General features: G+C 41.9%; 1 protein-coding gene across 1 annotated transcript in view; it reads left to right on the plus strand.

Moving 5' to 3' along the window:
* Positions 1 to 18,435, plus strand: part of ZNF827 (zinc finger protein 827) — a 167,526-nt gene that overhangs the window by 141,998 nt on the left and 7,093 nt on the right. The window contains exons 10-13 of the mRNA XM_075199134.1: positions 1,240 to 1,411; positions 4,399 to 4,565; positions 11,767 to 11,958; positions 13,178 to 13,355. Coding sequence (XP_075055235.1) covers positions 1,240 to 1,411; positions 4,399 to 4,565; positions 11,767 to 11,958; positions 13,178 to 13,355 — 709 coding nt within the window. The remainder of the gene's footprint in view (positions 1 to 1,239; positions 1,412 to 4,398; positions 4,566 to 11,766; positions 11,959 to 13,177; positions 13,356 to 18,435) is intronic.

Below are 18,435 nucleotides of genomic sequence, written 5' to 3' on the forward strand. Positions count from 1 at the left end.
GATTTTTCCCAAATTTACCAAACGTGTAGACCCAAAATGATCCACCCTACGTGATCAGATTGTAACCAGACTTGATGGGACATGTTCCACCTTATCAACAGATGTCTGCATTTTATTTTTTCTGAGTTTACCTGCCAGCTAAACTATTTGGTGCCCTGTAATCAGGGAGATGTACATCCTATTTCATCAAAGGTAGTGAAATCCAATCCATAGTGCAGGTGCATACATTAAGCACTAAAAACATACTACACCAGTGGCGGATCCAGGGGGGGGGCGATCGGGGCATTCGCCCCCCCCCCTAGCAGCAAAAAGCTAGGTCCCAGCCGCCGATTAAAACGGGAGGGGCGGGGCTAAATGTGGGCCAGCCAATCAGAGTGGTCCCAGCCGGCGACCACAGTGGGAGGGGGCGGGGCCAATTGCGGGCGGAAGGTGGGGTTAACGCAGGCCAGCCAATCAGAGCAAAGGAGGGGCGTGATTATGCAAAATCGCCCCCCCTAAACATAAAGTCTAGATCCGCCCCTGTACTACACACAATAGTAAATATATGTATAGTAAACCTTGATCAGGTCGTTTGTTTGTCGATTGCGCCAAATCGACACTAGACAACATACTTCCCAACTGTCCAGTATTTGGCGGAGCTGCCTCGATTTGAGGGGACTGTCCTGCCATCCTGGAGATCAGGACTTTTGTCCCGGACAGTTGGGAGATGTGCCTGCTGGCTGGTGCCACTTCCGTTCAGTGCATACCGGTGTGCGTGCAGTATTGAAGGAGGTGCTTTTAGGGGGGAGATTGGTGTTGATATGATATCACCACCTCCCTGTATGATGTGACTACGCCCCCTTCTTGTGCAGTTAGGGACAATCAGAACTGGGGAGATATGAGACAATAGTAAAGTAATGCAAGAAAATGCATTACTAATACAAAAGATGGCTCACAGACTTCAACTGGGTCCTTGGCAATAAAGGATACGAACCTCTAAGCAGTGGCGGAACTACCATTGGTGCAGCAGGTGCAGTTCATGGAGATATTTGGGTCACCTGCATGGCATATGCAGAGGGTCAGGGACCCCCGGTTCCCTCCTCCCCGCCTTCTTGCACTGGGGCCCACAGCTCGCTAGTTCTGCCTCTGCCTCTAAACAAAACATACCATACTCTAAGCAAGCATTAAGTGTAAGTTCAAAGTGAATATGGGTTTATTTTGTTAACTTATTATTACTGTTTTATTGATTGTCCTGCACAGAAGAGAGAAAGTATAAGTGCCATTTGTGCCCCTATGCTGCAAAGTGCCGTGCTAACCTGAACCAACACCTAACTGTCCATGCGGTGAAGCTGGTGAGCACAGACACAGAAGATATTGTCAGTGCAGTCATTTCTGAAACCGGTGACAAAAAGAAGAACCCATATTACTATAGGTGAGTAACTCTGCTTTACTTTGTCTAGATATAAGTAGATCTCAGATGTTTTGAACTTTTAAGTTGTTTATTGGTTAAACAGCCAATTGTGGCTTTACTTAATGTAAGTAACGCAAGTAAAGCCACCATGTGACATTAATATACACTATATGGACACAAGTATTTGGCCACACCTGTTAATTATTGAATTGAGGTGTTTCAATCAGACCCGTTGCCAGAGATGTATAAAATCAAGCACCTAGCCATGCAGTCTCCATTTGCAAACATTTGTGATACAAAATGGGTCGTTTTGAAGAACTCAGTGACTTCAAGCGTGGTACTGTGATAGGATGCCACCTTTGCAGTAATATGGTTCGTGAAATTTCATCCCTGCTGAATACTCCACGGTCTACTGTAAGTGATCTAAAGTGTTTAGGAACAACAGCAACTCAGCCATGAAGTGGAAGACCACGTAAAATTAGAGATCGGGGTCAACGACTGCTAAGGCGCATGGTGCATAAAAGTCACCAACACTCTGGCGATTCCATAGATGAAGAGTTCCAAACTTCCACAGGTATTAGTATAAGCACAAAAACTGTGCGGTGAGAGCTTAATGGAATGGGTTTCCATTCCTGAGCAGCTGCACGCAAGCCTCACATCACCAGACCAATGCCAAGTGTCGGATGAAGTGGTGTTAAGTACACCAACACTGGACTGTGGAGCAGTGGAAACGTGTTCTGTGGAGTGACGAATCACGCTTCTCTGTTAGGCAGTTAGATGGGCGAGTCTGGGTTTGGCGGATGCCAGGAGAACGTTACCTGTCTGACTGCATTTTGCCAACTGTGAAGTTTGGTGGAGGAGGAATAATGGTATGGGGCTGTTTTTCAGGGTTTCGGCTAGGCCCCTTATCTCCAGTGAAAGGCAATCTTAATGCTTCAGCATACCATGTCAGTTTGGACAATACTTTGCTTCCAACTTTGTGGCAACAGTTTGAGGAAGGCACTTTTCTGTTCCAATATGACTGTGCCCCAGTGCACAAAGCAAGGACTACAAAGACATGGTTTGATGAGTTCAGTGTGGAAGAACTTGAATGGCCTGCACAGAGCCTTGATCTCTACCCCATTGAACACCTTTGGGATGAACTAGATTGGAGATTGCGAGCCAGGCCTTCTAGCCCAACATCAGTGCCTGACCTCATAAATGCTCTACAGAATGAATGGGAACAAATTCCCACAGAAACACTCCAACATCTTGTGGAAAGCCTTCCAAGGAGAGTGGAAGCTGTTATGGCTGTAAAAGAGGGACCAACTCCATATTAAAGTATATGTATTTGAATACATTGTTATTACGGTCCCTGTTGGTGTACTGGTCAAGCGTCCAAATACTTTTGTCCATTTAGTGTTTACCAATATCTGTATTACGGAGCTGAATAATATCTCTGAAATAAATGGAGTGAAGATATTTAACTGCATATGTTCATCATGCGCTCCTTCGCCACTCTGCCATGTTAGAAGAATGTGATTCTTTAATACAGCAGATATAGAGTGAATAACAGCCTAGTAGACATGCTTTGGAGAAATACAATTGTGGATTAATTAATTCATGTACAGGTGCAGAACCAGTGATTTACCAGTAGCTCAAATAACTGCAGTCTCACCTTTGCTACTTGTTCCAGGTCCTAATATGGCATTGCCATAAAGATGCGGGGCATATACTGTGTATAGATATATATATATATATATATATATATATATATATATATATATATATATATATATATATATATATATATATATATATATATATATATACAAGGCACAATAACATGACATTGTGTATATGTATTTTATATCTATCATGCCACACTCCAGAACCTACAGAAATTGAATACAAACTGATTTCCTACTTGTTATACTTCTGAAAGTCACATATCCCCTGCACTGTGACTGTGGATATGAATCGGCAATAAACGCGTCCATTTGCTGTTTAGCACAATGAACTCTCTTATTCTACAGTGCAAGTTCTGTACACTAGATAACAGCCGCTGGCAGCATTGTGTTCATAATCCACGAATGATTGGGACATGGAGTTCCTGGAAGCCTGTGAAATAGTGCACAGTAACCTGGGAAGCCGTCCAGACTGTTTGAATTGGTTTCTGAGGTGCCATGTGCTCTCTACTTAGCAACAAACCAGCCTTTACAACTGTACTTGGCAGTGCTACTTTGCTTCTGTTTGCCCAGAGGAATCCACTAGGTGATGTGCAGCATCTGGAACCTGTAGTTCCCAATTACCATCATCATTATACTCTTCTGTATAATGTCATTTTGCCCATCGTGCAACATATCTGTAAATTGAAAAACGCAAATCTTTAAAGTTCTGTTCTTTCCTCCATCAATGGAAGGGTTAACAAGAAACTATATTAACCCGTTATCATGCTTATATCTTCCAAAAGTGCTTAGGATGATTATATAGTTTCTGAGGCATGGTCCTATTATGGAGTTCCATCCATACTGCTGCATTTTGAGGAGAACCAACCTCTCAGTGGGGAATACAATGACCATTTACAGCAGAACAACAACAATCACTGCAGCTACGAAAGTTTTAAAACGGTTTGAGGTGACCTGTTTAGAAGGTAGTGAGTACACAAGTAGCAAAGCGGAGATTAGACGATTTGATAGAATATTTGTGTAAATATTTCAGACATTAAAATAACTGTTTGAAAGTCCGTGATGTTAGCAGAGATTCTTTATTACACAGACTTGGGTGAATCCACATCTGGCTCTCTTGTAGTAAAATATCATTTACAGATTGAACAAACCAGTGACCTGAAACTTTAATGTAACAGAAGTGGCTACCTATGCAGCATGCTTCATAAATAGATATTTATATTACCAGGACAAGAATTATTCTTTTGTATTATACAATGTTATGCTTAAGAGTTTTCTGTGTATCTTAATCATGTATTACTTAAGTAAACAACATGATCATTTTTTTCTAAATAATTATAGCTGTCATGTCTGTGGCTTTGAGACCGAGCTGAATGTCCAATTTGTGAGCCACATGTCCCTCCATGTAGACAAGGAACAATGGATGTATTCCATTTGCTGCAGCACTTGTGACTATGTCACCATGGAGGAAGCCGATATGAGGACCCACATCAGCAGCAAACACTCAGGTAAGGAGAAGAGGTTTCTCTTTCCAGGGTGACTGTGTACAATGATTTCACATGAAACCATATGATGGGATAGATCATCTTTTCACCCCCTTAAAAAACCATGGAGTCCAATTTTCTAAAACCCCTTGCAGTCAGGATTTGCCCCCCACTGGCAGCAACTGGAACCAATGATTAAATGTTGCTAACTTCATGGTTTTCTACAGACAATTGTGGTACAAGACATAGAATTGAACATGGTCACAAAGTACTTTTTTTCTTCTTTTTGTAATATAAAGCATAAACATTGTCAGAATTATCTATAATGAATAGGTGAATCGAGGTGAGGAGAACTACAGGAGTACTAACCAAACAAAACTGTGGTTGATACGTATTAAAAGATGCGTTGATGTGGAGATTGGGAGTGGTATAGTAGCTAAGGATTGAGGAGAGGAAAGGTGAAAAGTACCGGTCTATTATGTACGTATGGCAATATGCCATATATGATTTTTAAGTAATGAATGGGGGGGGTATCCACTAGCTAGTTTCTAGCAAGCTGCTATTACAGACTTTGACGCAGGCAGAATGTGAGAAGTAATTTTAAAGAATGAGTGGATAAGTCTTGGGGAGGATAACCTTGGATGAAGGTCCTTAATCAGTGTACCTTGTCCTAGAACCTTGTACCTTTCCCTAGAAGAGAAATATCTTTGGACAGGTCTCCCTGATATGGTATATGTGGTGGACCTTTAAGCTGGATCAGTGTTAGAAAACATTGTATTGAGTTCATCAGGTGTATAGTACCACCTGTAATATTTAGTTTGTAGGCTGTCTCATTAATTACGGTTGAGATAGTGGCTTGAGCTGTGCTGTCTCTTATTTCTATCCCAACAGTCCTCCTCAGGATGGGGGGAAAGGTAATTTTTTGTGTTCACTCTTGTGCTTGCTTTGGAATTCTGTTGTAATATCAAGTAGCATGTTATATAACAGAGAGATCATATGTCTAAGCAAAGGGGATTGGAGGCAAAATGTTTCAAATGGGGAGGGAGCATGAAAATTCTCATACAGATGGAATGTAAGAGTAAAGTGTCTAATTTATAATATTCAAATAGCCTTACGGTTTTTGTTGGATCATAGACAGAAAAGCAGGCACCTTCTATAAGATAAGCAATGCAGCAAACTCCTGACTGGATCCAAGATTCAAATGGTTTGTAGTTCAGACCCAGAGGGAAGGATAGATTATCTCAAATGGGAGTAATAGAGGTGGTAAGACCGACTTAGAGAGACCCCATATATAGGGATGAGAGCTAGAAGCTTTGGGGTATATTTACTAAACTGCGGGTTTGAAAAAGTGGAGGTATTGACTATAGCAACCAATCAGATTCTAGCTTTCATTTATTTAATGCATTCTACAAAATTAAACCTAGAATCTGATTGGTTGCTATAGGCAACATCTCTACTTTTTTCAAACCCGCCATTTAGTAAATCTAGTCCTTAGTCTCAATGTTCAGCCAAGTGATTGTTTTGGTGGGGGCAATGGTTGCTGCTATCTGTTCTAAATGTGCAGCCATATAATGAAGCTTAGTATATGGAAAGCCATGACCTCCAATTTTGGAGAATGCTTTTTGCATGCCTTTAAATACAGAGTACAATACTGCAACTGGTAAGGTCTGAAGGTAATGTAATAGTTTTAGAAGAATATTCATTTTGATAACTAACCATCCACAAGATTACCAGAGATATCCAGGCTTTTAAGTTTTTAGTTATTCTGGATAGGATTGGGAGTTTAGGGAAACTTTCTTGATCTAGAGTTTCATATGAAGAAGTAGCAAAAATCCCTAAGTATTTTTTTTTTTTAGGTTGCTATTTGAAGTTAAATGCAGAGGTAAGGTTTGTTTGTCGGGCTGGGTACAATTGGCGATAGTGAATATGTCGACACTTATACTGGTGACACCAAAAAGGTGATAGTGTAACTGTTGACACATTCTGTCTGTCACCATGTTTAAAATGATGACATTGAGACTGTCGACAGTAGTAATGTTGTCAGTCACAATGTCGACATTCAGAGAGTAATGCCAGTGGCAGCTGGTGGACCTGCTGTCATTACATCCGTGGGGTTCCGGCACAGAATAGTTAATAATGATGGCTTGGTGCACTACAGGTACCAGCAAGGCCAGGCTGCCATTAACATTGGGCATGCTGGTGCAAAGCAGTGTGGGAAAGTCCCAGGTCATAAATCGACCTGTCATTGTTTCATATTGTGACAGAGCTCTTGCAGTCAGGAGCTAGTGTGTGTCATCTGTTAAGGTTTTTGTTATTTTACCAAGCATGTTCCGATGGATTCATTTGGTTTATCAAGCTTGAAGAACAGAAGATTTTTTATTTTCCAAGCTGGGATTCATTTTACTAGGTCATTTATTTGGTAAACTATGGACCCTGGGATTAATTTTACTAGGTATTTTTTTGGACAACCATCGTTGGAATTATTACAGATTAAGAACCTGGTGATTGGTGAGTATTATTGGAGTTTTTATTTATTTACAATAAACTTATTTTGGCAACGAGGTGTGTAGTTTATTTACATTTTGTCTTGGTGCACTACAGGTCCTAGTGGGCCCTGTGTGCCAGGGCATGCTGGCACTTTTGGTTCCCCAAGTGACAGCATGCCCTTTCAGCCATGGGTAGTACTACAAGCACCAGAATGCCCAAACTGTTAAAGGCAGCCTGGGCTTACTGGGACTTGTAGTGTATCAACACAAAATGTATTGTATTTCTTATTAAAAATATTTTATTACCACACACCCACCACCCGGTGGTGTGAGAAGAGCCCTAGTGCTTTCAGCATGGGGCTGAGTACCCCTAACGGGGTGTCCATTTTATTTGTGGACCCCATCTCCCTAGGGCATCCAGCCCTGTGCTGACCAGCCTGGGGCTGGTTGTCATTATGACAGAGGGACCCCACGCTGCGGGTTCCCCTGCTATAATGCCTCCAGCCCAGTGCTGGTTCTAGTAAAATCCGGGGGGTACCCCACATTTTTTGTTCCCTTAGTATTGCTAGTACCAGCAGTACTAGGATTCCTGACAGCACTAGGGTTAATCTGTTTGGGGGGGCTTCTGGTTTTTATTTATTTATTTATTTACTGTATTGTGCTGGCGGGTTCGGGTACACCCCTTTTATCTTCCTCAGGTAAATGTAGCCTTATAACCTTGGAATTGGTAAAAAATCGATTTTGTAACCTGAGTTTACCTTATTCGTCTATGATTTTATACAGGTTAGGGTGAGTAATATGTTGTTGTGTTCTAGATTTTATAGTTGTAGTCCCTAACCAGCACTGCATGTCTTTATTAGATCTAATCAAGGCTGCTATGGGCTCAATCACCAGGGAAAAATTAGGGGAGAGAAGAGGCAGCCTTGTAGGGTATCATTTCAAATATGGACCATATTTGAAGGGGCTCTGGTAATCATTATTATAGCCCCAGGGGAGGTATACAAGGCCCAGATGCCTTCATAAGGTTCTCTCTAACTTCTAGGTTCTCTCAAATATTTGCGAGGTCTGATTCATGAATTGCCAAGATAATCTATTAAAGGCATTCTCCTCGTCCAGGGAGAGGATGACCGATGGGATTTTCATGGAATTAATCTTTTGGATCAAGTTTGTAGCTATTCTTGTATTGTCTCTCGCCTGAGTACCTGGGTTAAATCCCACGGTCACGGTGGACCAACACCAGTCAATGTTGGGTTAGATGATTGGGTAGGATTTTAGCGTAAATGTTGATGTAGTTATTCAGGAGGGAGATTGTTCCGTAGCTTTCACAGTTGTGAATATCCTTCATCTCTCTAGGAATAACGGTAATCCAAGCTTCTAACAAAATATCAGATCATCTATTTATTATAGTAGGCCACTGAGAAGCCATCTGGACTGGGAGATCACCCTGATTTTTCATCTTTAATTACCTGGGTTACTTCCTCTGCAGTCATTTCTGCACTGAGGTTTTGGCTGATTGTTGAGAGAGCTGTGGAAGTTTAACTATGGACACAATATTTAATGGGATCTTCTAGAGAAAGAGAGGAGGTTTCCGATGTTGAGGTAAATTATATAGGTTGGTGTAGTAGTTTTGGAATTCATCTGTATTAATTTTATGATCATTGGTGATACCTCCAGTAGAGGTTTGGGAGGTTATAGTCATCTTGTAAAAGGTTTGTTTGAGCCATTTCAATTTGTGTGCGGTATGTTCTGAGATGATCAAGTTTAGCTCTCCTCTAACTCTCCTGAGGGTCAGTATAGTCTCTGGGTCAGGTGACGCTCTATGCTGGGACTCAAGGTCTTGAAGCTGTTTAGTTCACTCTATTATTCTGGCTAGCTTGTCTTTGGAAGCCATATTTATCAGATCTTTATGTGCCTCCCACAGAGTTCCAGAGGAAGTATCAGGATTGCTATTAAAAGCAAAGTACTCCTCTAAGAGTATGTGGAGTTTTTAATTTATCTAAATTTTAAGGTTTTGATACATCTGCTTAGGCATCTGCCAAGGCTTCTTCTATCAGATGCATTACAATTAGTAGCTTTTACATTCAAATTTGTCCAGAAGGCCATTGGTTGTAGGAGCTGATGGGGTGGAGGGTCGCCTAAACATTTCTGTTACTTGGGAAAATGTTGACTACACAGCACAGTTACAGAAAAATGAAATGAGTCCTCCTTTGCATCGAAGCAATCCCCCAGCTGCCTTGCAGTATTTATTGTGATTGACCAGGGTGCTCTGCGGGATTGGGGTGTACCTGACCGATGAGTGTGTCCCAGGGAAGAATTTGAGCATCATGTGATCAGCTCACATCCAACCCTGGGAGTTATTCTCTTTTGGCAGATAAGCCCTATGCTGCTGAATATTTGCATATCCATATATTATAGCTAATTGTAAAATAGCCTGTTATGTTATATTGGGAATGCAATTGGACATTATTATGCATGTGTCTAAACTTATATATGTGTGTATACACAGCCTCAAGTCTCATATAGTTGTTACTAATTTCTTTTGATCATACTTGCCTACTCTCCTGGAATTCCCAGGAGGCTCCCAAATTTCGTGGAGTCCTCCTGGACTCCCGTAAGGGTAGGCAAACCTACCGGATTTGCCGACATTCACAGCATTGAATGGCGGGGCTTAATCGCGTCATTAAACCCCACCCCTGCTATTCAATGCCGTGAATTTTGGCATTTTATAGTGTGGGCGGGGCTATGGTGACGCGACAACATGTGAGAAGTTTTGAAAGTTGGCATGTATGCTTTAAATACATAGATGTTGTCTGCCATTATCACTGGGTGCCCACCCTTTTAAATGTAAGCTTTCAACCAGCCTCCCCTAGTTAGCAAAATGGTCTCCTTACTCCCCCCATAATCATCACTGTTATACTAATGTCCTACATACATTTCAAATTTTCCAGACACCTCCACTTAGCAATTATTTGTTATAAATTCATGTCATTCTTTCTTGCATAATAGATATAGTTGTATTATATTCTAATTAATATAGATATTCTTAATAAAGTGATATGTTGGCATCTAGAACAGAGGTATGCAAACTGCTATATATAGGTGTCCTCAGATGGGGTCCATGACTGAGTAATCCTTAGTATCAAGCCATCGTAAACAGTAATGCCAACTAATAAGCCATCAGTAACAGTAATGCGCACTAATATGCCAGCAGTAAAAGTAATGGAAAATAATATGTATGTATGAGTGGTAGTGCCCAATAATATTATTAAAGTAATTCTATCGTTTTCAAATAAGCATTGCCCAAGCGATTGTATTGTGTTTCCAAAGCACAAAGTAATTTATTTTAGCAGATGTAAAATTTAGCAGTTTAATACATAATTATAATACAGTATAGCCAATACCAAAAAGATACATACATACCGCGCCCGCATGCACTCGCTAAGCTGCGCTCCCACTGGTACCAGCGAACAGTACTTCACTCCACATTACTGTGGTCAGAGTAGACTGAGGCCAGTGCCAGTGAGAGCTGTATTATATACACTCAGTGTTACAGTGAGAACAATGCAGATGGTGCGGATTGCTTCTATTGGTCCAGGTATCAGGAAGGTCCAGAGTGCTGCAGGTCCATAGGCCAGTTCAAACCAAAATATCCAAAGGTTGGGGTCACCTCTCCAGGGGTTGTGGTCTGACTTTCCCGCCAAGAATCCAGTTACAACTAGTCTATTAGCATTTTATAGTCAGTATTTCTTTAAACATTTATTCCCTAACATCGCTAACTAGAGTATGCAATGTGCGATCTCTTCGGCGAAGCAACCGGAGAACTGCTGATGAATAGGGGATTAAAATGATATCAGACACATTTCCTGTAACCTGAACCTTAAATAACACTAAAGTGTACATATAATCATAATATATAAACTAATAATAAACTACATACTATCTGCTCACAAATCACTGTGGAATGGAATCAATATAAATATGAAATATATAAATAACAAAATGTTAGAGTGTGCATGCGCATTTTACCGTGTGATTGCGCTACGCGACGTGTTACGTGGCATACTGATAGCAATCGCACTGCAAAACAATATTAACCAATATACTTTCGTTCATCCAATTATACGACTTCGACAATATGTAGTAGAGTCCAGTAATGCCAGCTATAGTAGTAGTATAGTACCCAGTAGCATATCAACTCTAGTTGTCCAGCTGTTCTAGTGCCCAGTAAAATGCCACTACTAGTAATGCCCAATAATATGTACAGCATTAACAGAAATGCCCACAGCATTCTTCTCCTTGTCCTCTTACCAACCAAGCCGCGTGTGTTACTGGGTATTATTACAAACCCAGCCTGTTCACTGTGTTACTGGTGTGAGGGTAGTGCCAATTGGCAGAGGGTGCCCAATGTTGTGAAAAATGAGCAAGTCTAGTGCTACTCTGGCTGTACTGCTACACCCTGGCACCCATTCACCTTCCTGGAAACCTCGCACATTCTGCAGGTGGAAGTAGGAAACAGAATATTTTACCTACATTAAAAATAAAGCAACTTGTTGTGTTTCTTTGCTATTTTATGCGAATGGTTTAGGACATTAAGTTGGCTTAGATTAGATTCCGTACTGTATTAATTCAGAAGTTAATCTCTACCACCAATCAGTAATTGATCGCAAAAATAATAAAAAGCTATCATTCTGGTAATATGGATATGTTTGTTTTTTTGTTCTGATTCTTGCCTTCTGTAGGAGATGAAAGAAAGACCCCCACGGAATCAATAAGCCCCTCTTCCTCCTCATTGTCTGCACTCAGCGATTCAGCCAACAGTAAAGATGATTCGGACACCCCGCTGAGAAGCCAGACTTCAAACAACTTGTTAGTTATTTCTGTAGGGCCTGGCACCCAGTCTTTTGTAAGCAGTGAAGAGAAGTCAGACAAAGGTAATCACAACAAAGCGGGTTATTAAGTACTCTCATAATGCATGTTTTGACTTATCTGTATTATTACACTTTTTTTTTTCTAGCTATTAATTAAAGGAGAACTCCACTCAAAATGAAACATCTTCTATTAGATGTAATATGTATTACATTTACCTCTGATGACTTTAATTTGGGAGCTCTGTTAAAAAACAAAACAAAACAGCCTTGGCAGTTAGAGTGTTTGTTTATATCGCTGAGCCAGTAGGCATCAGTGCTGGGAGCTGCGTTAGATGCCGGAGTGCCTGGAAGCATAGTCCTTACACTGTACACTGTTGGTCACTGTAAAGTGGAGGTGTGGTGTTTCCAGTGTGTGTTGTATGCAGTGTGCTGTGGAATGACTGCATTACTCAGACACTAGACATGTCTGGGAGTGTAGTGTACAGAATGCTGTGATGCTGTAAACACTCCAGACCCTCCTAAGCTCTGCATGGATAACGTAGGGACTGTAGGGACCGTTTCAAACTCTGGAAGACCAATCTTTACATGTTTTAAAATGATTTAATAAAAAAAACACATAGCGGGTAATTACAATAGCTTTGTGCATTGAAATGAATATTTGCACGTTATTTGTTAAAAAAATATTTAGCAAATATTGTTTTCTATAAAATCAGAATAATTTCAGCTGCATAGCTTATATAAAAATACAGTATTTTAATAGTCTGTTTAGTCATTTATTTGCACACATTCGGATCAACCCAAATAACATATTGCCCCTTTTCCATGTGATAGGATTTTTTAAATTGCTTATATTATGAAAAAATTACTTTGCATGATCAGTTTATGTATGTAACAATGTGGTTGCATCCAACATTGATCTACATCATAAAAAGGGCAATAACATACATGTTTTCCTTATATTAAATGGTTGGGTGATCTTTTCATTATGTCCAAGAGGAGATCGCCTTCACGTCAATGTGTGCCCATGATTCTCACTTGGCCGTGGTGTCACTTTGTCGACGTCAAGTGGTTTTATTACATTTTTCTGTTACTGAAACTTTGATACTCCCAAGTTTATTCTAAAATGTACAGCACACTACTACAGAAACAAAATAAAAAATTATTAGTTATTCATAAGTTCTAGAGCTTTATTATATTTTATATCTCGGGAATAATTCCCATATGAAAGCAGAATGCAAACTTTTACATTACTCCTGTTATAAGGTGGTCTTTTAAATTACAGGCTTTGAATGTGTGTTCTGCAATTTTGTCTGCAAGACGAAAACAATGTTTGAACGGCACCTGCAGATCCACCTGATCACTCGAATGTATGAGTGCGATGTGTGTCATAAGTTCATGAAGACGCCGGAGCAGCTGGTAGAACACAAAAAATGCCACACAGTCCCTACCGGTGGGCTCAAGTAAGGAAAGCAAGTACAAAAACTTTTCCTGTGTTAAGCACATGTGATATTCTGTTGTATTTAGTATGATTATTTCTATATAGGTTGGTGAAATTTTACCACAATATTGTTTATATAGATAGTAAAAACTTTTACGATTAGTCTGTTTATAATCTAATTTTTTTTTAGGTAAAAGGTCTAAAATCTGAATTTTTGGTAGTCTGCCATAAAGCAGTATATAGAGATTCTAAAACAAGGCTGTTGATTTTACATAATTTTTCTGTTGTTTATAAGACAATTCTTTGAATTAGGTCTATGTTAAATTTTCATGCCCTACCACTGGTTTATTATTTCGTTCTGGAGGTATGGTTTAAATCGGTGATGGGCAACCTTGTGTTCTTCCAGAGGTGCGTGTGGGGCACTCCAAACGTGCCGCACAGAGGAAGGAGGGAGAGCACGCTGCACTCACCCTTCCACCGCTATGCAGCTACCTGTGTTGTGCAGAGCAAGACACGTGCCACGGAAATCTGTTGCCCCCGGTCTGCCTTATTTATGAAAGCAGAGAATAAGATCAGGAGCAGATGGCTGGGGGACGCAGGTGAAGCCTCGGTAGGCCGCTTGTTGCCCACCACCAATTTAAATGACTTAATATAATTATTTATTATTATTTACTGTTACCAGCAGTTGTGGAGTCACAAGCAATGAATATCTCTTTGCTCTATACATTTCTTTACCCTCTACATACCACCCATATACACTTTGTAATCACAGAGACCTCCTGTAGCTCCTCATTAGCTGCTTCGTGCTTAACTCACTGAAGGTGGAGAGATCTGTGACAGCACCAACGTCATTACAACTCTCCTTTCCTAGCATCAGATTTATTGCATGGAAGTCTTTAGGCTCTCCTCACATAGCGTGACATATACTACATGCGTCAGGGCATGATAAATCATCCATATTGTTTAAACAAGTGTTAAATGAACCTAATTTATTTTTGCACTATAAAAATAAAGCAGGTTTCACAGGCTGTTATACACTCTGGTTACCGTCTCCTGCTGTTTCCATGGATCAAATGCTGTAGATCACAACACATATAAACAGCAAAATACCTGGTAGAGTAAAGCTGTTAAAAATCTATTTTTTTAATTATTTGTGGAAGTAGAAAGAATAAAGCTGTCACCGATGTACATAATGCAAAGCTTGTATTCAGATAAGGGGCAACTTCTTAGAGTGTATAGTCTCTGTTTTTATGTTTGTAATTAGAAGGACTTATTTTGTTTTATTGGGGTAGGGGGGATTGATGGGGAGGGGAATTAAAGATGTTATTTTGTACCTGTTGCCTAAACACAGTTGAGGCAGCCATTATGTGGGATGAACCAATATTTTGTATATTAACTTACTTGGATCTAATAACATCACTGGTAACGGAAAACTTATCACACTGCACTAGTGGTTCCCAAACTGCGCCATGGCTCCCTGGGGTGCAGCGGTGATCTCACAGGGGTGTTGTGGCCAGGACCGGTGATAAGCAAGGCGGGGGACTACTTGGTAATTATTTTGGCTTAGGGGTGCCTTGAAAAAATTATAGAGACCCTAAGGGTGCCTCGAACTGAGAAAGTTTGGAATCCACTGCACTACACACACACACACACACACACACACACACACACACAGACACACACACACACCATTTTTATCAGCAGCCAGATAACCTACCAGCATGTTTTTGAACTGTGGGAGAACAGCGGAGCATTTGGAGGAGAGGCCATGCTCTGTCGGGTCTCCAGAATCCTCTCTCGGTCATGTCTGCCTCCAAATACATGCAATTATAAATATCTAACGGTCTAACACACAATATAACATATTTTTCAGAATCACACATCTTATATTTAACCTATACTTTCCAATTACCATACCTCCCAACTGTCCTGATTTTGGCGGGACATCCCGAATCGCGGGGCTTAACACGAAAGTAATCAGAGTTTTACTCCAATATGTCCATGTGTGGGCCGGAGCTTTGGAACAAGGTGGGGCTTATTTTGTCCCGCTTTCGGGATTCTAAATGTCGGGAGGTATGATTTACAGAGATAATTTCCCATCATATTCCTTTTGTCGAGTTACTGAAACATTCTTACATTATCAATTGAGATTTCAGTGGACTATTCTGTAAGTCACAGATTGCCATTCAATATGTCAGATCACAAGTGGCATGTAACACCAGGCCCCATGTGTCACAAAAATCTATAAGCAATAGGTGAAAAATAAGTTGAAAATACACATTTTGGATTATAGCTATAAAAATATATGTGAGTAGTAGCAAGTAAGACATGGTTGAAGGCAAACATAGGGGAGCTAGAACCAGGAGACAGGACTAGGCAGGGAATGATTCAACTCTTATATTAGAATTGCCTCACAGTTTATAGAGTCAGACATCAATTGCTCTGCAAAGAAGTAACTTCCTGTCTGGTAAATAACTGCTCCCTTCCTGTGACAAACACACATGCATGCACACATACCCACACAGAATGACACATGCACACATACCCACACAGAATGACACATGCACACATACCCACACAGAATGACACATGCACACATACCCACACAGAATGACACATGCACACATACCCACACAGAATGACACATGCACATATACCCACACAGAATGACACATGCACACATACCCACGCAGTGTGACACAAGCACACATACCCACGCAGAGTGACACATGCACACATACCCATGCAGAGTGACACATGCACACATACCCACGCAGAGTGACACATGCACACATACCCACACAGAATGACACATGCACACATACCCACACAGAATGACACATGCACATATACCCACACAGAATGACACATGCACACATACCCACGCAGTGTGACACAAGCACACATACCCACGCATAATGACACATACCCACGCAGAGTGACACATGCACACATACCCATGCAGAGTGACACATGCACACATACCCACGCAGAGTGACACATGCACACATACCCACGCAGAGTGACACATGCACACATACCCACACAGTGACACATGCACACATACCCACACAGTGTGACACAAGCACACATACCCACGCATAATGACACATACCCACGCAGAGTGACACATGCACACATACCCATGCAGAGTGACACATGCACACATACCCACGCAGAGTGACACATGCACACATACCCACGCAGAGTGACACATGCACACATACCCACACAGAGTGACACATGCACACATACCCACACAGAGTGACACATGCACACATACCCACACAGAATGACACAAGCACACATACCCACGCAGAGTGACACAAGCACACATACCCACGCATAATGACACATACCCACGCAGAGTGACCCATGCACACATACCCACGCAGAGTGACCCATGCACACATACCCACGCAGAGTGACCCATGCACACATACCCACGCAGAGTGACGCATGCACACATACCCACGCAGAGTGACCCATGCACACATACCCACGCAGAGTGACCCATGCACACATACCCACGCAGAATGACACATGCACACATACCCACGCAGAATGACACATGCACACATACCCACACAGAATGACACATGCACACATACCCACACAGAATGACACATGCACACATACCCACGCAGAGTGACACAAGCACACATACCCACGCATAATGACACATACCCACGCAGAGTGACACATGCACACATACCCACGCAGAGTGACACATGCACACATACCCACACAGAATGACACATGCACACATACCCACGCAGAGTGACACAAGCACACATACCCACGCATAATGACACATACCCACGCAGAGTGACACATGCACACATACCCACACAGAGTGACACATGCACACATACCCACGCAGAGTGACACAAGCACACATACCCACGCATAATGACACATACCCACGCAGAGTGACCCATGCACACATACCCACGCAGAGTGACCCATGCACACATACCCACGCAGAGTGACCCATGCACACATACCCACGCAGAGTGACCCATGCACACATACCCACGCAGAGTGACCCATGCACACATACCCACGCAGAGTGACCCATGCACACATACCCACGCAGAGTGACCCATGCACACATACCCACGCAGAGTGACCCATGCACACATACCCACGCAGAGTGACCCATGCACACATACCCACGCAGAATGACACATGCACACATACCCACACAGAATGACACATGCACACATACCCACACAGAATGACACATGCACACATACCCACGCAGAGTGACACAAGCACACATACCCACGCATAATGACACATACCCACGCAGAGTGACACATGCACACATACCCACGCAGAGTGACACATGCACACATACCCACACAGAATGACACATGCACACATACCCACGCATAATGACACATACCCACGCAGAGTGACACATGCACACATACCCACGCAGAGTGACACATTCACACATACCCACGCAGAGTGACACATGCACACATACCCACGCAGAGTGACACAAGCACACATACCCACGCATAATGACACATACCCACGCAGAGTGACCCATGCACACATACCCACGCAGAGTGACCCATGCACACATACCCACGCAGAGTGACCCATGCACACATACCCACGCAGAGTGACCCATGCACACATACCCCAAACCTGTTCATTGCCGTGTGCACCAGTGCGCATGGCACCCGTTCATCACTGCACTACTATAGCCTGTATTATTACAGCACTTAGAGTCAAGGTGTCACCAGGGTTTTCAGCAAATAGAGGACCATGGCTTTGACCTCTGTAAATAGCACATGTATCAGAACAATGTACTTGGCTGATATGTTGACTTCCCTTACCTTCTTATGCTTATTTAATACCTTAAATAAATGACACACAAGACCTGAGTGTGACAAGAATTAAAATAGTTTATTTATAAATGGTGGTGGAGAAAAGAGCAATCAGAACGACACCTGCCAGGCAGAACCAGAATGTCCCATCATTAACCATGAGACCTCATCAACTGGGGGACAATCAATCACACCCGGGTTCAAGTGGGGGACAACCAATCACACCCCAGACGCACATAGCTACCTTAGCGGGACCCA

The sequence above is a fragment of the Mixophyes fleayi genome, chromosome 1, assembly GCF_038048845.1.
Source record: "Mixophyes fleayi isolate aMixFle1 chromosome 1, aMixFle1.hap1, whole genome shotgun sequence".
Classification (NCBI taxonomy): Eukaryota; Metazoa; Chordata; class Amphibia; order Anura; family Limnodynastidae; genus Mixophyes; species Mixophyes fleayi.